Here is a 24941-nt window from a genome sequence, read left to right as displayed (position 1 = left end):
TAGAGGGATGGAATTTTCAGTCCCATCTGCCTGGCCTCCGGGGAGGGGCGAGAGCCTGGAGGTTGCATCAGCTGCCAATGGTCAGTGATTTCATCAATCATGCCTTTGTAATGAAGCCTCCATAAAAATCCAAAAGGACTGGGTTCAGAGAACTTCTGGGCTAGTGAACATGTGGAGGTACTGAGAGAGTGGTGAGCCTGAAGGGGGCACAGAGTCATGGGAACCTCTGATTTATAGCCAGTTGGTCAGAAGTACAGGTAAAGCGTAGGCTTGAGGCTGGTGTCTGAAGTGGGGGGCAAGGGAGTCTGGTAGGACTAAACCCCTAACCTATAGAATCTGATGGTATCTCCAGGTAGTGTCAGAATTGAGGTAAATGGAAGGACAACCAGCTGGTGCTAGAGAACTACTTGGTGCTATGGGAAACCACACACTTCCACACATTGGAAACTGAATCTCAGAATACATTTAATCTGAAAAGACATTTTCCAAAGACATACGGATGGCCAACAGCTACATAAAAAAGTGTTCAACATCACTAATCATCAGGGAAATGGAAACCAAAACCACAAAGAAATATCACTTCACATCTGTTAGAATGGTTATTATCAAAAAGACAAGAGATAGCAAGTGTTGGTGAGGATGTAGAGAAAAGGGAACCTTTATGCACTATTGGTGGAAATGTAAGTTGGTGCAACCACTAGGAAAAACAGTATGGAGGTCCCTTAAATTTTTTTAAATAGAACTACCCCATGATTCAGCAATCCCACTTCTGGGTATTTATCTGAAGAAAACAAAAACACTGACTTAAAAAGATACATACATATATATCTACACAAAAACCTGTACAAGAATTTTCACAGCAGCATTACTCATAATAGCCAAAAGGTGGAAACGACCCAAACATCCATCAATTGGTAAATCGATAAACAAAATGTGGCAAATCCATACAATGGAATAGCATTCAGCCATAAAAATAAATGAAGTACTGAAACATGCTTCAGAATGGATGATTCCTGAAGGCATTATGCAATGAAGGAAGCCAGACACACAAGTCCACATACTCCATGATTCCATTCATAGGAAATGTCCAGAACAGGCAAATCTATAGAAATGGAAGAGATTGCCTAAGGCTAAGGAGGATAGGGAAGTGGGGTTGGTTCCTTTTAGGGGTAATGAAAATTAAGTGTGGTGACAGACGCACAACTCTGTGAATATACTAAAAATCACTGAATTATATGCTTTAAATGGGTAATTGTATGATATGTGAATTACAGCTCCATAAAACTGTTTGTTTATATATATCTATATATATAATGGGAATAATAGTAGTCCTTCCTGTGGGTTCAAAACATTGGAGGACAGAGCAATGTCTTGATAACAAGTTTGTGATAAAAGCCCAGGGGCCGGGCATGCATGGTAATGAGCCGTCAGCTAGAGGTGAGTCAGCCTTGGGCTAGTTCTAAGGAAATGCCAAGGTAAACTGAGGCTAACTTTGTGGAAACTGAATGTCCAAGAAAAGTGAGGAATGCTCTCACCAGCCACCACTCTCCTCTCACGGTTCTCTAGAGCGCATTTCTCAGATGGCTTCTGGAGATCTTGTTAAAGGACAGATTCTGACTCAGCGGGTCTGGGTGGGGCACAAGTGCCTGCATTTCTAACAAGCTTCCCTGTGCGGTGCCATCTCGCTGCTAGGCCATGGGCCACACCTGAGTAGGAAGACAGGAAACTGAAGCTCAGAGGTGCTAAATAACTTAACCCAGGCCACCCACTCATAAAGGGCAGAAGATTTGAACTCAGGTCTACTTGACTCCAAAACCCAGCTTCTTTCCACCAGACCATCCATGACGTGGTACCTGCACACCATGTTCCAAGAGAAGCCAGATCTGAAAGAAGGATCCAGGATGTGATGGGCTCTGGAGCCCACAACAAAGGAGGAACAGCTAAAGAATGAGAAACGTGTGAGTGATCTTAAAAGAAGACTCAGGAAACATGGCAGCTGGCCTCAGGCCTAGGAAGATCTGCCCTGTGGAGCAGCCATGCCCACCTACCTGGATGGCCCCCGTAGGGGCACTAGGCCAATGAGGAGACACACGAGCATATCAGTTTGGGCTCTTTAAGAAGAACGTTCTAATAGAGCTGTCCCGGAACAGGCCAGGCTCTCCCAGACTACAAGCCGGTGCCCCAGACAACACCTTCATGATTCTGATATATCTCTATACTACCTTCTTAGCCCTACCATAAAAGAGGCATCATTTGCCATGATTATAAAAATAAATCTTACTATGATAAATCTTTAAAGTCTAGCTAAGGGTGCTCAGCTGGGAGACCTATTTTCTTTTTTTTTTTAAAAGGAGATTAACAAGTGTTAGCTAAGCATTAAAGCCATATTAGGAGGAAACAATCTCTTTCCTTGATATATTTAAAATTGAAATAAAATTCAAAAGATCATCCTTTTTCTCCTTCTGAAATTCAGCTGTACCACCTAAAATCATCTTGGAAAGCACTGGACCTAATGATCTAAACACCCTTTCAACTGTGAGCTTCTGGAACCTTGTCTCCCTTCTCTAAAGCTAAATAGCCCTAGTTTCCTCGAGCCTTGTTCAAATGGTTTCAAGCCCTCTCAACCCCCCCAGTTGCTCTCCACGGATAAGCACCAGTTTGTTTCAGCTGCATCCTGAGCAGCAACCAAAGAGAATGGGGCTGTAATTGAGCTGGAACATTATGCTTCCATTAAGGCAGCCCCAGGTTCCATCTGCTTTCCAGCAGCCCACTGCAATGTCCAGGCTCACTGCGCTTCCAAGGATGACAACTGCCACCTGTTTCTTTTTAGCCAGGTGGTGTAGAGGTACATCCTCCCCAGCCCATCCTTGATCTCTGGCTGCTTTTGGATGGACTGCATGACATTATCCAACGAGGCAGTTTTGGATTAGTAGAAAGAACAATGGTCTTACCATTAGAGTAGTTCAAAAACAGATTAGATTGCCCTAGTGTGGTGTTACCTTCTTCTCCGTGATGTTTGCAAGCAGAATCCATCAGGGAGGTAATTCAGTTGCCAAAGTTTGGCCAGCAGTTGACAAGAAGGCCTCCCATTCTAAAACCCTGTGCTTCTATAACACAGCACTCAAAGACAGAGAAGAACATGCAAAAGTGCACCACGATGGAAGAATACTTCTAATTTCACGCCTACTCTCTGCCCTAGATGGTCCAAAGCATCAGATTTTCTGCCACAAATCATTTCATCCTCACAACTACCTTGTGAAGTAGCTAAGATGCCCCCATTTTGCAAATGACCAAACTGAGACTTGGAGAGGCCAAATCACTTATCCGGGTCACTCAGTCAGTTGTCAGAGCCAGGACGCCAAGTCTGTTGAATCTGATGCCAAAGTCCGGGTTCATCAATTCTATTCTGCAGGTCCCAGGAAGAAATGAGAGAAGCAAAAGGCCATCAGTTGATGGGAATCTGGAATGCCAGGATAAGCAGTTTTGATTTAATATAGGAGGTAAGAAAAGACTACTTTTTTGATGAGGAGAGTTATATTTTTAATCTTTGTAAACACTTGAGTTCAGTTAATAATTTAAAAATAAGAGGAATAGTAAAACAAGGGGAAATAAATGAAAGATAGGGCCGTGGGGAGGTACAAAACAACTAAGGAAGGGAGGGTTCTTGGCAGCCTTTGGCTGTGTGCCTTCGGCTGTGTCCCCTCAGTGACAGAAACCAGCCACTGATTAGAGAAACAGTCAAGCATGAGCCCCGCAGGGAACAGCCAGACAGAACGAGGGCACGTACTTCACAAACCACCTTCACGGAAGGCACATCCCCAGTTTCTTACAGGGGAAAGTTGGACAGCTGCATTGCAGGCAGACCTCATTTTACTGTGCTTCATTTTATTGCATTTTTTTTTACAAATCGAAGGTTTGTGTCAACCCTATGTCAGCGTCATTTTCCCAACAGCAATTGCTCACTTTACATCTTTGTGTCACATTTTGGTCATTCTCGCAATATTTCAAACTCTTTCGTTATTATTACATGTGTTATGATGATCTGTGATCAGTGATTTTTGATGTTACTATTACAAAAAGATTACTATGACTTGCTGAAGGCTCAGATGATGGTCAGCTTTTTTAGCAATAAAGTGTTTTCAATTAAGGTGTGTACATTGTTTTCTTAGACATAATGCTACTGCACACTTAACAGACTACAGTATAGGGTAAATATAACTTTTCTATATTTGAGAAACCAAAGAATTCGTGTGACTCTCTTTACTGCCATATTCGTTTTACTGCAGTGGTCCGGAACCTGCGCAACGTCTCTGAGGTCTGCCTTAACTCAGTAGCCCGCCAGGAATATTAACTACTTGCCACCAGGGAATTCACAACTCCAGGATGTTTTTCATTTGCTCGCAGGGTTATTGGAAGTTACTATGATGGATTCAATCAGCTTACCAATAATTAACTCATACACGGGCTTATCAAACAGCTCTGATCCCTTTAGCTTCCATCTAACCACACAAACACAAGGCCTTCACAAATATAATTGGAAAATTATAAAGTAACCAGGGACAGCCTTCTTGATGGTCACAGCTAAGCACATAACTGAAGTGGCACATGTGTCAAAGCTGTGAAGAGGCTCTATGGTACCATCGGCTGCTTCGGAGTCCACGTGTTTCAAGGCACAAGAGGTGCATTTACATATTGTGCCTGCTTCAAAATACCAGACTAAAGAGCATGAGGTGTGGATAACACCTGAGTGCTTTTTGGAAATCACGCAAAATTGCAGCAACCATCATAGAGCCCCAGCAGCAGGAAAACGTTTGGAAACTTTATTTAAAGTTCTATGAAATATAAAGAAAGGTCCAGAGTGAGATTTCTTGGAGCTTATGAATATTTATTATAATACATTCTTGAAAACGATCAAAAAATTAAGTACAATAGAAATAGGAAACAGATTTTTATGAGTCAGTCATATATTTGCATTTTGCAAATTGCAGTTAAAGACCTATAACCAGAATAGTGTTAAATGCCAAAAAAACGCAGAGGGAGGGCTGCTGATATTTGGACATTTTCTTAAAACTGGCAAATGAGGGGCTTCCCCGGTGGCGCAGTGGTTGAGAGTCCGCCTGCCGATGCAGGGGACACGGGTGTGTGCCCCAGTCCGGGAAGATCCCACATGCCGCAGAGCGGCTGGGCCCGTGAGCCATGGCCGCTGAGCCTGCGCGTCCGGAGCCTGTGCTCCGCAACAGGAGAGGCCACAGCAGTGAGAGGCCCGCATACCGCAAAAAAAAAAAAAAAAAAAAAACTGGCAAATGATATTTTCAGAGTTTTTTGACAATCTGTTTCCCAAGGAGTGCACATCCTGTTACTTTCACTAACCTGGTGCCAGCTGGAGTCACAAATTCAAGGCAATGTCAAAGGCCTGGGGTTATCATAATCCCTTTGTTCAACCAGGGCTTGACCTGACAGGAGTAGGAGATGTCCTGAACCTTGACCAGAAAGCTCTCACACACAGCTCAGCCACCCCCAGCCCTGGAGCAAGGAGGAGGCTTCGCCAACATGCCCAAAACTCCCAGACAGCTAGCTAAGCACACTCGTGTCTCAGGATTAGTAACAAGAGAAGCGTTAACAACCGTCTACGTGGTGAATAACGTTCCCCAGTCAAGGAGGTCACCTTGGGCTTTGTGACACCCATCGAACAGGGCATCCTCTGACTACAAACCCCAGATGGACATGCGGTGTTTAAGGCAAAAGTCCATCTCCAGGGGAGCTGGAGAGCTGAAAGAGGCCCCTTTGCAAATTGTAAAGACCCATAACCCCAAACTTTCACCAGACACCACAACACTGAAAGAGGGCTAACTCACTAAGGGTTTGTTTTTTTAATTTCTTATTAGGAAAGCAATATATGGGAATTGTAGGAAATCTTTAAAACACATTAAAGTATACTAAAGGAGTAAATTTCTAAATAGGATTGAATTTGAATTGGGACTCCCTTGAGGTCAGAGACGAGGAGTTTGCTTCCAGCTCACTGGTGGCCTGGGCTCCAGGTGGACTGATAGCCTGGAACCCTCTCCAACCTCACACTGCTCACTGCCAACAGCCCCAGACCCCTGCCCTATATGCAACTGAGCACAGCCATCCACGTGTGCTCAGAGCACTCGCTCCAAGAAGCTGAAATTGGTCAAAAACAGGCTCTCGATAATGCAGAGGGAGAATAAATGAGTTACAGATTACATAAGTTTCACCACCAGAAACAAAACCCCACCGGATAATCACCTTGCAAAAATCCCCTACCCTACACCAGCTGACCATCAGAGGCCTCATTTCCTCATCTGTCTGGCAGGGATAAGAATGGTCCCTGTGCTTTGCAGGGCTGCGGTGACACTCCAACAAAAGGGCTCCACCCTGTGCACACAATGTTATTAATAAGAACAGTAAATGCTACCCTTAAAAGCAGCTTTGAATACTGCCACTATGGGCAAGAAGGTGTCTGGTGTCTTCAATACAAAAATCAATGTGTGTCAATAAACAGAAATCATAATGCCTTACCAGATCTCTAAAAGCTGAAAATAAACCAGTTCTGCCTTGATGTCCTTCTAAGTCCAGCCGAAGAGTACAACCATCATTTCTGAGGTGTTTGATTCCATTTGTTGTAAACAAATCAGAATCCTTGTTTATTAAATTAATGAATAACTACCAACCTGTCTTTGTGTCCTGGGGATTAACCAAGACCAAGATTTTATGTTGAGGTTCATCACAGTGCACAGTGCAAAAGCAAACAGACGAAGCTTCAAGTTTAACCTGAAAAAATAGTAAAAGCACCATTTTGTTCTGTCACCACAGTAAGGGCACAAGAAATTGCTTAACAATTAAATTAGCACAATATTCACTGAAAGAACACTGTTGCACAGAAGTTAATTTGACAGGACGGGGCTTCCCTGGTGGCACAGTGGTTAAGAATCTGCCTGCCAATGCAGGGAACACGGGTTCAAGCCCTGGTCCAGGAAGATCTCACGTGCCGCAGAGCAACTAAGCCTGTGCGCCACAACTACTGAGTCTGCGCTCTAGAGCCCACGAGCCACAACTACTAAAGCCCACGTGCCTAGAGCCCGTGCTCCGCAACAAGAGAACCCACCACGATGAGAAGCCCAAGCACCACAATGGAGACCCAACACAGCCAAAAATAAAGTAAATAAAAATAAATAATTTTTTAAAAAAATTGACAGGATGGAGGCAACATGAAAATGGAAACCTTACCCACTCTGAGCTAAACACGAGGGCAATCTGACAACGGCCCTTCCTCTATCTCCCACCCAGCAAACCTGCTCTTCCCCTTGTTCACCTGTCTGTCTATCCAAGTAATGACTGAAAATTTCCTCAGCTGACCCCCTTGCGGTCTCTCCTTCCATTCACTTCCTGCCCCAGCAGCCTTCCCCACCCGAATCCCTGTCGGGCCTCCACCTGCCAAAGCAGAAGGCCACATCCCAACCTCAGGCTGCACCTGCCAAGCCGACCTCAACTGTCCCCCTGCAGCCACTCTATGCAAACAGCCTAGACAAGCCTGCGTCCACCCGCAAGGCCACTCAGGCTGCCTGCTGCCCTGGCTCGGATCCCTGCAAGCAGCCTCAAGAAACCCACACCCTCTCTGGGCCCTGCAGTCTCAGCTCTGGCTCTGAGGCAGCCCCGGGGGTAAGATCCTCGGTGCCCAGCACCCGTTTGCTCATGACCACAAGGAATACCAAGCAGCACATGCAGGGTCCCTGATGCTGGGCTGCCCCAGAGCCTTCTCTCAAGCACCCACTTGCCAAGTTCTGTTCCCGGCCATCGAACCCACTGGCATCAGCTCCCAAAGCAAAAGGACAACACGCTCCACTCCAAAGTCTGTTTTGAAAACCGAGGAGAGTGTAAGAAAATGAGAAAAGGACGTGTCGGCTGAGTGAGGCAGGCAGGCTGCTTGTAAAAGTTTACAGCAGGCCTCCTTGGTTTCAGAAAATTGTTTCTTAACAAATCCTGAGACCCATAAACATCTTGGTGGCTCCCAGTCTTCAAGTCACCTTAACGAAGAGTCCCCCAGCTGGCTCCCCGTGGTGGCTATATGAAGCACAATCCACCCATCAGATGGCCGTTACAAGGCCATTAAAAACAATATGTACAAAGCATTGGATTAACATAGAAAGATGCTTATTATAGACAATATTGTACTCTGAGTGTGATCTGAATGTTAAAAAAGCATGCCCAGAAATAAAATCCAATGGAAACACATCAAAATGTTCACAGCAATGAACATGGGTGATTTTATTTTCTCTGTCCTTGGCTATAGTTCCCAAATAGTATACACTGAGCATATACTGTTCTATAACCAAGAAAAATCAGTAAGTATTATTATATTTTAAATATGATAAGACAATTTCAAGACTGAAAACAGAGTTAATTATGAAAAGAAAAGACTTTGAGGAGAACCAGAGTGATGTGGTGTGGTACATCCTTGTCTTTTTTGTTTGTTTGTTTAAAAAAATGTCTCTGGTTTCAAAAAGAAAAGTTAAATTTGCTAAAAGCAATGAGGAGGTCTATCATCATCGCAAATCAGACTATTTCAAAACCTGCTAAATGGTAGGAAACTGCTACCATTTCTTAATTAATTGCTAAATTGGTAGGAAACCAAATGATTATTTTCAGGACTCTTTTTTTAGAAAGGGGAGAAGCAAATAGGTAGAAAGACATTTCAGCATTTCTATCACATTAAAACAACTTAATTTTAGTAACTGTCTTATTTTATTACGTTTTTGCTAGTAACACTAAAATTATCCACTCTGTGAGCATACTACATATTGGGGGGTTTTGTTGTTGTTAAGCGATGTAATCCATAAATAAATGTGAAATAAAATCAGATAGATGACTGAAACTGCACCCTAAAGTACTTCAGCGCTAACTCTTGTATTTCGCCACACTTCTCAGATTACCTAGCATTCCCCCCCTCCCCGACTCCATCCAACAACCCTGCAGCCCACCAGCCCCGCAGTTCCCCAAGAGTAAGCCCCTAGTCTTGACTAAGAGCTTGCTTGCTTGCTGGTTTAGCTGTCACTAGGGGGCGCTGAAAGCGTGTGAGTACAGCCACCTCCCTCGGCAGATCAACAATAAGGAATCACCCATGGGAGCTGGATTCTTCCAGGAGTTAATTACAAACTAGCATCTCCAAAATCTCAAGGAAGCCACACTATATAAACTGTACAAGCCATTGTTTTAATTAACTCTGGAACAACTTCAATACAGCAAAATAAAACCCTGTCTTCCTCAACCAACTTTGCCTGCCAGAGAGCAATGATTTCTGTTATGAGTGAAATCTTATTCATATAAAACAAGAAAATCTTGCCTCTTTCAACGGATCAGCCTCAAATCTGAAAAACAGGTAACCAATTTAGGTACAGCCCAAGATTCACATATTCTTTTTATTTACTTCAGGGGAGGGGGGAAGGCCTTAAAAATAACACAATTATTAAATTTCACCCACAATCCCACTGTCCTAACAAATAGTTTTCATTTCTGTCTTCTTCCAGCCCATATTCAAAATTCAATCTTATCATTGCTAAAAATCATAATTGATACAACTTCATTCCAAGTCAGAAACTTTTAGGACTAAGTCAAACCTTAGAGACTAAAGGTCAGTCAATCCCCTCATTTACAAATGGGAAAACTGAGGCCAGTCAGGCAATACACACAGCATCTCAATTAGTCCTCATAACAACAGTATGAAGTAAGCGCTGTTATTGTCCCAACTTCTGAGATGAGAATAGCAAGAGCAGAGAGGTAAAGACACTTGCTCAAGGTCACACAGCTATTAAACGGTAGGCATGGGATTCACAGCAGGCTATTTGGCTGACTGCTTTATAGAACTGGACTTATCCTCAAGACCTCAGAATCCCAATCCAGGATTCCTTTTGCTTCTCAAAGTGGAATTATTCTAGTATTTACCCCAGAAGGATTTTTTTTTAATCTGTAATGCTCTTTCACTAACATTCTCCTTTGTAATAATTTAGATTTTATAGAACTCTCCACCAATGAGGAAGACCACACATACCTGCTCCCCAGTGGGAAGAGAGAAAACCTCTGGTGAGGGCCATGCTCCTTCCCCAAGAGTGGCACGGTAAGCCAGAGCCGCTTCCCGATGCCCAGCAGGGTCATCTTCCAAAATATCCACTGGGTAAATGCCTGCTAGGGGAAAAAGAAGGCAAGAAATGACATGAGCTTTCCTCTATCATTGAAATAAAAGTCACTTATTTCTTGAATATGAAAAGAAAAAAGCAGCCAATTGAAACTTGCTTTAAAAATTCTGTTCACCGGGCTTCCCTGGTGGTGCAGTGGTTGAGAGTCCGCCTGGCGATGCAGGGGACACGGGTTCGTGCCTCGGCCCGGGAAGATCCCACATGCCATGGAGCAGCTGGGCCCGTGAGCCATGGCCGCTGAGCCTGCGCGTCCGGAGCCTGTGCTCCGCAGTGGGAGAGGCCACAGCAGTGAGAGGCCCGCGTACCGCCAAAAAAAAAAAATATTCTGTTCACCTGTTTTTTTTTTAAGTGAAAAAGAAAAGAGCAGTGTAGCAGCAGGAACCAAAAGAAAATAGAAGACATTCCTGATGGTGGGGTTGGCACCAACCCCAAGGAGACATGAGGTTCAATGCGAACCCTCTTAGACCACTGCAGAAACTTCCTTTCATACCCCCTAACTATCAAATGGTTTCCCAAGTATTTTCTAGTAGTGTCCTCCACCACAGCCACATGTACAAACAGGTACCCTGAGAGCTGACCCCAGCTGCTTAGAACCTTGCTAACTTTGACAAAATCCAGCCTGAGTTTTTAGTTTGCCAGCTTACATTTGCCACGAAGTTAAGATTTGTCAATTCTTCTCCTTTAATTGGACTGCTTTATTGTAAGAGAGTTTAAACATACTAGTTAGTATGAACTATAAAACTACATGTGTAAACCGACATGGCCATTCACAGATAGACTATTGCACAGATTAATTTGCAAGTTATCTCCCAGCTCTACTCAGCATCTCTTTCTTATCACAGTACTTTTAGAGGAAAATTATATCCTCGAATAATCATACAAATTGAGAGCATACAATTCAGCTTGGAAATGGCAGTTGGTTTTCCCAGGAGATGCTGGCTCATCTCTGGCTGGCACATCCCTGAGTGGGAGGGGGCTCTGTAGCTTCTGCCCTTCCATGGTCCCCTCCTCTGATGCATTTCTGGGCCTCCTATGGTGGGAAGGGTGCCAAAGCAGCTGTCTTCTTCTTCTTCCTCTCCTCCCCCTCCCCCTCCCCCTCCTCCTCCTCCTCCCCTCCTCTCCTCCTCCTCCCCATCCCATCCCCCCTACTCCCCTCCTCCTCCTCCTCCTCCTCCTCTTCCTCCTCCCCCTCCCCATCCCCCTCCTCCTCCCCATCGCCCTCCCCCTCCTCCCCTCCTCCCCCTCCTCCTCCTCCTCCTCCTCCTCCTCCTCTGCCTCCTCAAGGAAGATAAGCCTGTGCATAAACACCCACTGAAATATCAGCTTCCTACTTTCTCTCAGAATCTCCATTCCTTCTGCAGACACTTTTCAGAGAAGAGAGACTGCTCTTAGCAGCAAAAAGTTTCACGTCTCCAGTTCACCAAGCTTGCCTATGATGAATTTTACTGCTGTTGATTGGGGGCAGTGCTCATAGAAAACAGAGCATGTCAAGAGCAGGGGTGGACTAGGCCTCAGTCCTGCATGAGCCCCTCCCCCTGCCCCTGACTTTTCATGGTGAAAACATCACCAGCACACACACAGTGGCAAAGAGATGAGTAAATACTCTCCCACTATTCAATTTTTTTAAGTATTTATTTGAGTGTGAAGTGCACACCAAAAAATTACAACTATAAATGCACTGATTAAAATGTTTCAAATAAAGACATGAAAAATTAACAGTCCATTCAGTGACAATGAACAGTCAATGATGAACTTGGGGGTCTCTTTCTAAACAAGGTTGTGCCTCTAGGTAGCAGGGATATTCTGCTGTTCAAGGCACACACTTGTGGTGTGTGTGCGCATATGTGTTTTCTCTCTATACACACACATTCAAGGAAGCCCAGGCTCCTTCTCACTGTGATGGGCCAGGAAGCCCCCAGCAACTGATCAGACACAGCCCTCAAGCTGAACCTCTACGCCCTCCCTACTCCTTACTGGGCCCTCCAGGAATACAGCTCAAAGCCGATGGATCCAAGCCAAGCCAGATGGTTCCTTGCTCAGGAACCACTTCAAACCTGCCACCAAACCCTCAGCCTGCATCACCTATCTCCAATCGTCCTGATGCTCTCAGTTCAAGGCCTCAGCATCTCACAATAACCTCTGGCCTCACCCCTTTCCACCCATCCTTCCTCTATCTGCCACCAATAAAAATATTGTAGCTATACCCTGGCCCCAGGTGCCAGCAGGTTGCTGAGTGCTACACACCTCTTATTTCACTGAGTCCAGCCTAACTCCAATTTACAGATGAGAAAACTGAGGCCTAAAGAGGAAACCATTTGGCTAGTCAGTGGCAACACCAGGGCATGAAGGTCTGTCTGATTTCAGAATGTGTAAAACACTCAGATGATGTTAGTGACCCCATCCAGACGGTCTCCTCTACCAAGCCTCAAAGGCCCTTTACAATCACATGCCCCCTTCCTCTGCAGCACCCCTACTCCCCAGCTCCTTCTGCCTTGCCATCTTCAAGGCCCATCTCAAACTCTAGCACACCCAGGGGCCTTCCTGGAGCCCCAAAAGGCAAGGGCTCTGTGGGTTATTGAGTCCCGTGTTAGAATCCAGCTTGGCTCAGGATGGGAATTGATATACCTTGGCCACTTCCCCTGTGCTGCAGGGCCTTACACACCTGAACTCGGCCTTTCACATGGGTCAGCAGGTGAGGCAGCCTCACCCCACCAGCAACGTGAAGACTCCCTCCAGGCACACTGAGTGCTTGTTCTCTCCTCTCCTGGCCCCAACACCCCTCGCCAACAAAGGCCTCTCCCTATGCCTTTCTCATCCTGAGCACTTCGGAAATGTGGGTGGTTGTTTAGCTGAGCTCTCTGTTCAAACTGCTATTCATCCAGTTGGTCTAGTGGCTTCCCACAGGTATGAAAAAAGATTCAGTGCACGTTCAAATAAATTAAGAAAAACATACTGGGAAGTGGGCTGCTTCAGCCCTAGGGCACCTGACTCATGCTGCATGATTCTCCCATGAAAGCAACTTCAATAGCTACCTTTCTCCAGACGCCCCCAGGAATGCAGTCTTACAGAGCAAGTAAAAATCCCACCTGGACTTTTACTTTCTGGCGCTGGCCCTGTGTCTTGGGAGAGATGTTTGTCAGAGTCAAGCCTTCAGTCCACTCCAGTGAGGTTGAGGTTTGACTGACAAGCCTTATCAATGACACCCCCCCCAACCAATACACACATACACACACAAGCTGAGACCTCTGCTGACAGGGCACTGGGAGGACAGCATAATCGTCCACGTTTTGCGGAGGGGCACAGGGTGGGGTACCTCACCCAAGACCACTGGGCCTAGGGGCCTCTGCCTGGCTCCCCCAGAGGCTGCCACAGCTTGCCTGGCATTGGCTCTGGCCGAGTGTGGTCAGGAGAAATGCAGTGAATGTATTTTGCTCCTTGTACACCATGAAATCACTTCCCTGGCCGGGTACGCTGCTGGAGCTGTGAGAGCCCCTCAAAGAACCTGACGGACAGTTTTCCCAGGGCACCCTGGCCCCTCAGGGCTCTCCTGCCTTGCAGCCCAGGCGCGGGTCCCTGGGGGTCTGCCCACTATCAGCCCGATAGCGTGAGCATGGGGGCTGCATCGGGCCTGGCTCTGGGGATAAATTAACCCTCCACGAAAAGGAATTTCCAAAGATCTCTTAAAGGTTCCCTTTTAAAACCTTTAAGCTGGGCCAGACCCCTGCACCCCAGGGAAAGGGCCCCCCAAGCTGGCCGGGGACAGGAGGAGGCTGCTCCAGCCTTTGGGGTTTTAATTCCTTCTCATCTCTCTGGGGAAACTGCCCCATCAGAAAAGTTCGGGCAGACTCCTCCTTACACGGAAAATGTTTGGGTTAGCTTTCTGGAAAACTGGGTGGGAGTGAAAAAAATAAAAAGGGAAATGCTTAGGGCAGGAGAGGGGAGGGGGCATCGAATGCTGGCTGGCAAGGGAGACCCCTTCCCCAACCCAGGACGGACGGACACACACACACACACACACACACACACCACACACACACACACACCACACACACACACACACACACACCACACACACACACACACACACACACACACACACACCCGCCTCCATTGCAGGGAGGAAGGAAGCCCCGCCCCCGCCCACCCGCCAACCACAAGGGCACTTTTGGGCCTTGCAGAGGGGCCCTCGGGAAGTAAACAAGTCTGGGGCGTCTTCTGCACGCGCCGGAGACCAGCCTGGCCTCCGAGCTGCTGATGGAAGGCAGACTCGGGCAGGAGCTTCCAGATGTGAAATGCTAACAGGCTTTAATGGTTTGAACCCAACAGGAAATATTTTTCCAAAGCCAAAAGAATGTAATCTTTTCAGTACAATGCAAAATGCTTTTATGAAAAACGGCACACAGTTGAAATGATAATTCATTGCAGACAGCAAAGAAATAGAAATCCCCCAACGAACCCCGATTTTAAGAATTCACTTTAAGCATAAGTTGGTTGTGGTCACCCGAAAAACAAAAGCAGAGGTCTATCTTAAAGCATTCTTCCAGGGAAAATGCTGAAATCATTCAGGATCTTTGTACCAAATCTTGAGTTTCCAGGGTACAGAATTTTTTTATTTTTGCTTTTCTTTTTCACATAAGCTATCTGGTGGTTTTCTTCACAAAATAATTTGCTTCTAAAAGGAAATTATTAGAAGGAATCCTTATTATAGAAGAAATACGCTGAGTGGGGCTAAGCGCCTAATTCTGAGCTTAGCAGAGAGTTTGGAGTCTAGTTTCTAACCCGAGAGAGGGCATCAGACAAGAAGTGTCTGAACCCAGGTGTTTTGCACACCCACGGTGGTAGGGTAGTGCCTAAAGGGAGAAGATTTCCAAATGCCACCTCAATGGCTCAGAATTCAGCACCAGGAATTCACCAGGGTCCCTGATGTCCAGTGAGGCATGCACTTCAAAGCTGCCTGCTTTAAGAAAATTCAGTATTCACAAATGCAAACTTCATCCTGACCCTCCAAAGCATTCACCACAGGATGCCTTAAAGCTGAGAACTACTCTTAAAGTATGATTACATTTAATTTTTCTTTTTTAAGAGGGCCAAAGAATCCTACGTTCCTGACTTCCCTTGTAGCATGCATTTTCACACATATATTCTGTGGAACACTAGCTTCACAAGATATGCTGTGGAAGGAGGTTTCTGAGGCCAGCGAGTTTGGAAAAGGGAAACTGCTGTGATGCTCAGAGCTCACTGCTGGGGGTTCTTTGTGCCTATCACCAATCTGGACATTTAGAAACCCTGCAGCAATGAGATTTGATTAATCCAGCATTTATTTCCCAAACTTATTTAACTAGGGACCCCCGTCCCAGAACACTGATGGACAGATGACAAACAATATCTTAGAGAAGAGTGCTTTGACATAATGTCAGGGCAAGAGGACCCATCACTATCAGACAGATAGCAAATATGCAAATACCTGGAGCTCAAGGACCACAGGCAAGGGGGCCGTGGTGTCAGCAGAACAATCCTCCACATAGAGGAGAAGAGAACAGAAGGTGAAGTAAATACACACTTGGATATTTTTGTTGGTTTTTGAAGAGCATCTGATTGCCAAAATATTCTTAGCAAAGAATTGAAAAAAAATGTTGGAAGACAGAATGTAGAAAATGTTAGAATTTCTGAGCAGATGAGCAAAGTTGTCAGGGAACGGAGGAAGCTCTGGGAGAGGTCTGCAGGTGGTGGCAGGGTAGGTTTCATTACTGGTAACTGACAGGGAGCCTGTTGCTCTGTTATCACAGATTTAGTACTGGCCAACTTGCAACTTGTCATTGCCTTGGCTGAGAATAAATCACTTGTCCCAAATCTAAGATGGTAAAATATGCAGATGACTTTGTGTGCCACCCACACAAAGATTTATGTAATCCTAATTGCTTTTAATATGAAGGTCTCATAATCTGAGCACTGGTGCATCTTACCCTTAGGCAAATGATACAAAGATTAAACTATTTTTCCCCCTGAATCATTCAAAAGGATATGAAGTGGGTCTGAAACATACTGTTCCTTTTGCATTCAAAGAGGTGTCACATTTGGGGACAAATGTGGAGCCCTATTTGGGGCAGACAGGAGGAAACAGCATCTCAAATGTCTGCTTCCTCATGAATGGTAACAGAAGAGGGGTCCTCATCTGATACAGCTGCAGGAAGCTCAGGTCCACCCTTTGCCCCTGAACCTGAACTCCTCCATCCCATGTGGTCATCATTATGATGCCCTATTTGTCTAACCTTTACCAGAAGGAAGAGAGCTTTGGCACATACTCAGGAGAACATGGAGAGCCTGACTCTTTGTATCCTGAATTTAACTGACCAGGAACTTGTAAAAATATCAAATCCCAGTGTCAGTAACATCACCACAAGATGTGGTGGTCCTGAAGCTGGTGGGGAAAGGCTGGGCGGGGTGGGGGTGGGGGGCAGTTGGCCCGCAGGAAGCAGAGCCCTAAACCACACAGCACACGAGAGGAAGACAAATAACTCATCACCATAATGTTTTACCCATTAGTCACAGAATAACATTTCTCAGAACTTACCCAAAAACTGTGGTTGTTAATGGACTTTATAAACTTTCATCCAGAAATCACATCCCTATATGTCCATCTATTACACTGCTAACAATAATATTTCTGAAGAGGACAAAGTTAGGTCTCTATCTGGTATGCTCAGCCCTGTGCAAAGCAACAAGGAGAGCTGAAAGTAGACTAGTCCTCAGTCTCCATGACCCAATTCTAGATTAAGCTGGTGCCCCCTGTTTAAGCACTCAGCCTCATCACCCGGACTACCCCACATGGAGAATGAATGGAGAAGAATGGGATTACCTTAAACCTAGACAATGAGTCGCTTAGGGAAAGTGTAGTTACTTCCCAATGTCTGGAAATGTGTTGAGAAAGCTACATTTTATAAGGGCACGGGTCTCTTCTGTGTAAAACTGAAAAGTAGATGAAGAGGTACCTGCCTAATAGAAATATTTGCATCCACGTTAGTACCAGCCCAGTTTTAAACTGAAGACATATAAAAGAAAGTTAACATTCTGCCTTCTGTGGATAAACAAAGTTTCTCAAGTACTAGTTGGGAGAGAAAGCATTAGAAAAATAGCGATATGTTCTCACATTAAAATGTACCCTTTTATACCTTACATTTGTACAGTATTTTCCAGATAACAAAAGGGCTGTCACACTTCCTCGTTTGTTTGAAACTTACATCAACCCTTTGAAGTCAAGAAAGAACAAAGAACTGACCCCATTTTTCAGAAGTGGAAACATTCTCAAAATGGAAAGTTAGTAATGGGGCTGAGATTCAAACCCAGATCTTGAGATTTCCAGAAGTACTTTCACCAATTTGTGTACTTACTAATTTATATTGTGTCAAGGACCACACATTGTGTACTAGCACCAAAAGGCAGCTAGTGCTCAGTATAGTACTGTTTAAAATACCTGCCTTTTTAAGGCTGAATAATACTCCATTATATATATACACACACCCCATTTTGCTTATCCATTCATCTGTTGATGTTCACTTGGATCGCTTCCACCTTTTGGCTATTGTGAATAATGCTGCCATAAATATAGATCTAGAAATATCTCTTCTAGTCCCTGCTTTCACGTCTTTTGGGGATATACCCAGAAGTGGAATTGCTGGATCATACAGTAGTTCTGTGCTTAATTTTTTGAAGAATTGCCATACCCCACAGTGGCTGTACCATTTTACACCAGCAATGCACAAAGATTCCAATTTCTCCACATTCTCACCCAACACTTGTCATTTTCTGCTTTTTCTGATAACAGCCATCCAAATGGATGTGGTTTTGATTTGTATTTCCCTAATGGTTAGTGATGCTGAGCATCTTTTCACGTGCTGACTGGCCATTTGTGTGTCTTTGGAGAAATGTCTATTAACTCTCTTACCCACATATTAATAACTTTTAACAACTACTTTAAAAGCTTGTAAGAATTAGAATGACATGAATTCACAAAGAGATAAGTGGCAAGGCTGATGTGGTCTAAATGGGCTACCTACACAGGATTCATCACAGCACCTGCATCACAGGGCAATGATGCCACCTCTGCCCACTGTCCATCTGAGCCATACTCCCAAGAAAGAGGCAGAAGCTGGGAGGTGGCAGCAGTGAAAAGAGGACAGACTGAGTGTGCATTGTCATTTGTACTTTAAGGCTTGGGGGAAAAAAAACTACTTTTTAAAAAATATATATATATTTTTTTTAATATAATAATAGTAGTAATAGTAAAATATAATAATAGTAGTAATAGTACTGTAGTAGTGGTGATGGTGGTAGTAGTAGTAGTAGTAGTAATACCCTGAGGCTTCTATGATATCTGCTCCCAGGGTCTCTGCCCAAGGGTGACCTTAGCTTAGACAAAGGTCTTCCTGATACCCTACGGTCCTGGAAAGAGGTCTAATCAGACCCTGATCACATTCAATACCAACACCACAGCAAAGGTTTGAAAAAACTTTCTGCTATAAAGCTATTTTATAATGTATAATATAAAACAATCATGGTCATCATTTAGGAACTTTCCTACTATTGCCAGACACTGTGCTAAGTGCTAGTCGATACAGTGGTGAAAAAGCAGAAGTGGCCTCTGCTCTTATAGAACTTACCGCCTGGGCGGGAGACATAAAAACAGTTAATACCCCCATGGCATGGAGGGAGGCGAGTGACAAGGGAGGTGGGAGACAGGACAGGATGACCAGCAAAGGTCTCTCTAAGGAGGTAACCTTTAAGCAGAAGGACTGAAGAATAAAATGTTCGCCTCATGCAGAGCAAGATCAAGAGCCACCCAGACTGAAGGAACAGCCCCTGCGGGAGGAAGAAAGGAGTGGAGGGAGTCCAAGCGCTCAAGGGTGGCCAGTGTGCCTGCAGCATGGCTGGCCAAGGGGAGAAGAGCAAGGTCACAGGAAGCAGGCAGACAGGGGCTAGAGTAATAGGACGCTGGCCAAGTTCCGACTTCAGGTTTCAAGAAGAATGCAGTAGGAGGATGCTGAAGGGTCCCCAGTGGGGCATGATAACTGGACTGTGTATTTGCTGCCTCCTCCAGATCACACTGCAGCAGGAATCCGAACCAGGGGCAGTGCAAGTTGAGTCAAGTGATGATGATGGCTTAGACTAATGATGGCAGTTTAGATGATGAGAAGGAGATGGCAGGCTTGAGCTAGACGTTAGCAGTGGACATGGCAGAGCCTGCTGCTAGATGGATGTGTGAGGTGAGGGGCTAAGCTGACTTTCTGCTTTAACCCCTCCACTTCATATAAGTCAATGAAATTCAACTAGTAGCTTTCATATTGTGACATTTATAAACTAACATTGGAAACAGTCTAATTTCTGTTAAGATCCTAGCTCTTTCCAAAGGGGGAAATTGATGAACCTGCCAACAGAAGAATAAGATGTACATTATTCAAAAATACTATTTTCCTTGAGGTATTACAAACTGAACCAGTATAAAAACACAGATGAAGCACCCACAAAATGATGCCACCTCATCAGACCTCCCCAACATCAGGCCACATAGAGAGTGAGGTTTGGGCACGAGGGCAAGAGCTTCGGGGTCATTCAGACCTGATTTCAAAAATCTCTAACATATGATGAAATAAACTGCCACAAAAGAGCACAAACTATAGACTCAGACCCATAAAGACTGCAGATACTGAAATTATCTAATACAGAAGATAGAGATATGAAATATGTTTGAAGAACTTTAAATAGGGAATATAAAGGGCCAAGATTTTTTAAATTGTCCCATAACATTCTAGGGGGAAAGAAAGTAGAGCTTCTAGAAATTTATGTCTGAAATAGCCAATGAACAGAAAAATAGATCTGAAGAAATTACCCAGAAATGCAGCACAGAAAGACAGAACAAGTGTAAAACATGAAAGGCAGGTTAAGAGAGACGGAGAGTAGAATGATATGGTCTACCAACAATGTAACTGAAGTTCCAGAAGGAGAAAAAACAGTAAGGAAGAGTCAAGATTTGATGAAATTTGTTTGAAATTTTTCCAGAATTAATGAAAGACACCTGTCCTCTGACTTTGGGATCCCAACCAACCCCAAAGGAGGAAAAATAAAGAAAACTCCCCTCCTAAACACACTGTGGTCAAGCTGCAAAACAACAAACATTGGGTTGGCCAAAAAGTTCCTTCAGTTTTTAAGTAAAAATAAAAGACACATTTTTCATTTTCACCAAGAAATATATTGAACAACCTATACACCGTTTTGTTCCACTACCTTCTGCCATTTTTCAGGCAACTTCATAATTCCGTCTTCCCAAAATTTTTTATCTTTTTGAGCAAAGAACTGTTCCAGGTGCCTTTTACAGTCTTCCAGGGAATTGAAATTTTTTCCATTAAGAGAATTTTGTAAAAACCGAAATAAACGGAAATCTAAAGGTGCAGTGTCTGGTGAACACAGCAGATGAATCAGAACTTCCCAGCCAAGCTGTAACAGTTTTTGCCTGGTCATCAAAGAAACATGTGGTCTTGCATTATCCTGATGGAAGATTATGCATTTTCTTTTGACTAATTCCAGATGCTTTTCATCGAGTGCTGATTTCAGTTGGTCTACTTGGGAGCAGTACTTGTTGGAATCAATCATTTGGTTTTCCAGAAGGAGCTCATAATAGAGGACTCTCTTCCAATCCCACCATATACACAACATCATCTTCTTTGGATGAAGACTGACCTTTGGTGTGGTTGATGGTGGTTCATTTCGCTTGCCCCACAGTCTCTTCCATTCCACGTTATTGTACAGTATCCACTTTTCATCGCCCGTCACAATTTGTTTTAAAAACCGGAATGCTTTCGTTACATTTAAGTAGAGAATCACATGTGGAAATACTGTCAAGAAGGTTTTTTTCCACTTAACTTATGTGGAACCCAAACATCAAAGCCATTAACATAACCAGGCTGGTGCAAATGATTTTCAATGCTTGATTTGGATATTTTGAGTATGTAAGCTATCTCCCAGCATGGTATAATGTTGATTGTTCTCAATTAATGTCTCGATTTGATCACTATCGACATCAATTGATCTACCCAACTGTGGAGCACCATCCAGTGAGAAATTTCCAGCACAAAACTTCACCAACCACTTCTAACACGTTCAATCAGTCACAGCACCTTCTCCATACACTGCACAAATATTTTTTTGTGTTTCAGTTGCCTTTTTACCTTTCTTGAAATAATAAAGCATAATATGCTGAAAATGTTGCTTTTTCCTTCTATCTTCAATATTAAAATGGCTATACAAAAATTCACCAATTTTGATAAGTTTTTTTAAATGCATGCTGATATGACAGCTGTCACAATACAATCTAACAAAATTGTTTCAAATGAAGTTAAAGCCAACTAAGTGCTACTAGAGCCATCTTATGGAAAAAACTGAATGAACCTTTTCACCAACCCAATACAAAAAGGTGACCATGAAAGCAGCCAGAAGGGAAAGACACATCCTCCCAATAGGACAGCTTCGTTGACAGCTGCCTTCTCAACAGCAACTATGGAAGCCAGGAGACAATGGAAGAACATTTTTAAAGTGCGAAAGGAAAATAACTTTCACCCTCCATTCAGCAGAACTAACTTCCAACAATGCAGGTGAAATAAAAAACATTTTAGAAAAACAAAACCTGAGTTTACTACCAACAGATCCTCCCTAAAGTTATTTCTAAAGGATGCCTATTATCAAGGGAAAGGAAATTGACCTCAAGAGGAAGTCAGTCAAGAAAGAATAGGAGGGACTTCCTTCATGGCTCAGTGGTTAAGAATCTGCCTGCCAATGCAGGGGACATGGGTTCGAGCCCTGGTCCGGGAAGATCCCACATGCCACGGAGCAACTAAGCCCGTGTGCCACAACTACTGAGCCCGCGTACCTAGAGCCTGTGCTCCACAACAAAGAGAAGCCACTGTAACTGAGAAGCCCACACACCGCAACAAAGAGTAGCCCCCACTTGCTGCAACTAAAGAAAGCCCACACACAGCAATGAAGACCCAACACAGCCAAAAATTAAATAAATAAATTTATATTAAAAAAAAAAAGAAGAAGAAGGAATGGGAGCAAAGAAAATGAGAAACATTTGGATAAAACCCAAGCCAATGCTGACCATACAAAACAAAAACTTCTAATTTAAGGAGGTTTAAAAAAAAATAATAACAGAACTAAGGTGCTACATAACACATAGCACAGAAATTGGGAAGGAAGTAATCTGAGTGAAGGCATTTCAAGGCCCTTATATGATTCCAGAGAAAGTTTAAAACTGATTAATTTCAGAATTAATTAGAATTAACATGCACATTAAAATGTCAAACCCCTAAGAGAATAGAAATATAGATATTAAATTTCAAAATAGGAGAGAGAAAAAAATGGAATTAGAGCCAGGGTGGGGAAAATCTCAATTTAAAAAAAGGCAAGAAATGAAAACAAGATGATCTGTCAATATTCATATTTAATTCTTATGATTAAAAACATATTTGTCAAATTTCACAATTTGTATGGAACCACAAAAGACCCCGAAGAGCCAAACCAATCTTGAGACAGAAAAACAGAGCAGGAGGAATCAGGCTCCCTGACTTCAGACTATACTACAAAGCTACAGTAATCGAGACAGTATGGTACTGGCACAAAAACAGAAATATAGATCAATGGAACAGGATAGAAAGCTCAGAGATAAACCCACACACATATGGTCATCTTATCTTTGATGAAGGAGGCAAGAATATACAATGGAGAAAAGACAGCTTCTTCAATAAGTGGTGCTGGGAAAACTAGACAGCTACATGGAAAAGAATGAAATTAGAACACCTGCTAACACCATACACAAAAATAAACTCAAAATGGATTAAAGACCTAAATGTAAGTCCAGACACTATAAAATTCTTAGAGGAAAACATAGGCAGAACACTCCATGACATAAATCACAGTAAGATCCTTTTGACCCACCTCCTAGACAAATGAAAATAAAAACAAAAATAAAGAAATGGAACCTAATGAAACTTAAAAGCTTTTGCACAGCAAAGGAAACCATAAACAAGACAAAAAGAATGGGAGAAACCTCAGAATGGGAGAAAATATTTGCCAAAGAAGCAACAGACAAAGGATTAATCTCCAAAATACACAAGCAGCTCATGCAGCTCAATATCAAAAAAAGCAAACAACCCAATCCAAAATTGGGTGGAAGACCTAAACAGACATTTCTCCAAAGAAGATATACAGATTGCCAACAAACACATGAAAGGATGCTCAACATCACTAATCATTAGAGAAATGCAAATCAAAACTACAATGAGGTATCACCTCACACCAGTCAGAATGGCCATCATCAAAAAATCTACAAACAGGGCTTCCCTGGTGGCACAGTGGTTGAGAGTCTGCCTGACGATGCAGGGGACACAGGTCCATGCCCCAGTCTGGGAGGATCCCACATGCCACGGAGCGGCTGGGCCGGTGAGCCATGGCCACTGAGCCTGTGCGTCCGGAGCCTGTGCTCCGCAACAGGAGAGGTCACAACAGTGAGAGGCCTGCGTACCGAAAAAAAAAAAAAAAAATCTACAAACAATAAATGCTGGAGAGGGTGTGGAGAAGAGGGAACCCTCTTGCACTGTTGGTGGGAATGTAAATTGATATAGCCGCTATAGAGAACAGTATGGAGATTCCTTAAAAAACTAAAAGTAGAACTACCATACGAGCCAGCAATTCCACTACTGGGCATAAACCCTGAGAAAACCATAATTCAAAAAGAGGCATGCACCACAATGTTCATTGCAGCTCTATTTACAATAGCCAGGACATGGAAGCAAACTAAGTGTCCATCGACAGATGAATGGATAAAGAAGATGTTCATTGCAGCTCTATTTATAATAGCCACAATGTTCATTGCAGCTCAATTTATAATAGCCAGGACATGGAAGCAACCTAAGTGTCCATCGACAGATGAATAGATAAAGAAGATGTGGCACATATATACAATGGAATATTACTCAGCCCTAAAAAGAAATGAAATTGAGTTATTTGTAGTGAGGTGGATGGACCTAGAGTCTGTCATACAGAGTGAAGTAAGTCAGAAAGAGAAAAACAAATGCCGTATGCTAACACATATATATGGAATCTAAAATTAAAAAAAAAAAACATGGCTCTGAAGAACCTAGGGGCAGGACAGGAATAAAAATGCAGACATAGAGAATGGGCTTGAGGACAGGGGGAGGCGGAAGGGTAAACTGTGACGAAGTGAGAGAGAGGCATGGACATATATACACTACCAAATGTGAAATAGATAGCTAGTGGGAAGCAGCCGCATAGCACAGGGAGATCAGCTCGGTGCTTTGTGTCCACCTAGAGGGGTGGGATAGGGACCATGGGAGGGAGAACGCAAGAGGGAGGAGGTATGGAGATATATGTATATATATATAGCTGATTCACTTTGTTATACAGCAGAAACTAACACACCATTGTAAAGCAATTATACTCCAGTAAAGATGTTAAAAAATATATATATTCGCCAACAAGTAACTAGACTATGCTTTTGCACAAGGACAGATTTTTATTAGTGTATTGACCAAGCATTTTTGAATATCTTAATAATATTTTTACTCAGTTATCATGTATTCTGAAGAAACACAGAGCAATTCTTTTCCTTCTGCATAGCTTACAAAAATGTTTTTCCAGGACGTTCTAATAGACCAAACATGG

General features: G+C 43.6%; 1 protein-coding gene across 11 annotated transcripts in view; it reads right to left on the bottom strand.

The window, feature by feature from the left end:
* The window catches only part of FAM169B (Protein), a 98508-nt gene that overhangs the window by 67935 nt on the left and 5632 nt on the right, over window positions 1–24941 (bottom strand). For 7 of the 11 annotated variants that reach the window (XR_004525282.2, XR_012330258.1, XR_012330257.1 and 4 more), the window contains exons 2-3: window positions 10067–10200; window positions 6693–6792 (exon numbers count right to left, since the gene is read on the bottom strand). Coding sequence is in view for 8 of the 11 variants with exons in the window: in XM_073801356.1 (XP_073657457.1) it covers window positions 6693–6792; window positions 10067–10200 (234 nt within the window). In the remaining 3 variants the exon portion in view is untranslated. The remainder of the gene's footprint in view (window positions 1–6692; window positions 6793–10066; window positions 10201–24941) is intronic. The other 4 variants (XM_033852088.2, XM_033852087.2, XM_073801353.1 and 1 more) reach the window with 3 other exon arrangements.

This window comes from Tursiops truncatus, chromosome 2 (genome assembly GCF_011762595.2).
Source record: "Tursiops truncatus isolate mTurTru1 chromosome 2, mTurTru1.mat.Y, whole genome shotgun sequence".
In the NCBI taxonomy this organism is placed as follows: domain Eukaryota; kingdom Metazoa; phylum Chordata; class Mammalia; order Artiodactyla; family Delphinidae; genus Tursiops; species Tursiops truncatus.
This window is presented reverse-complemented; position numbering and strand designations above follow the sequence as displayed.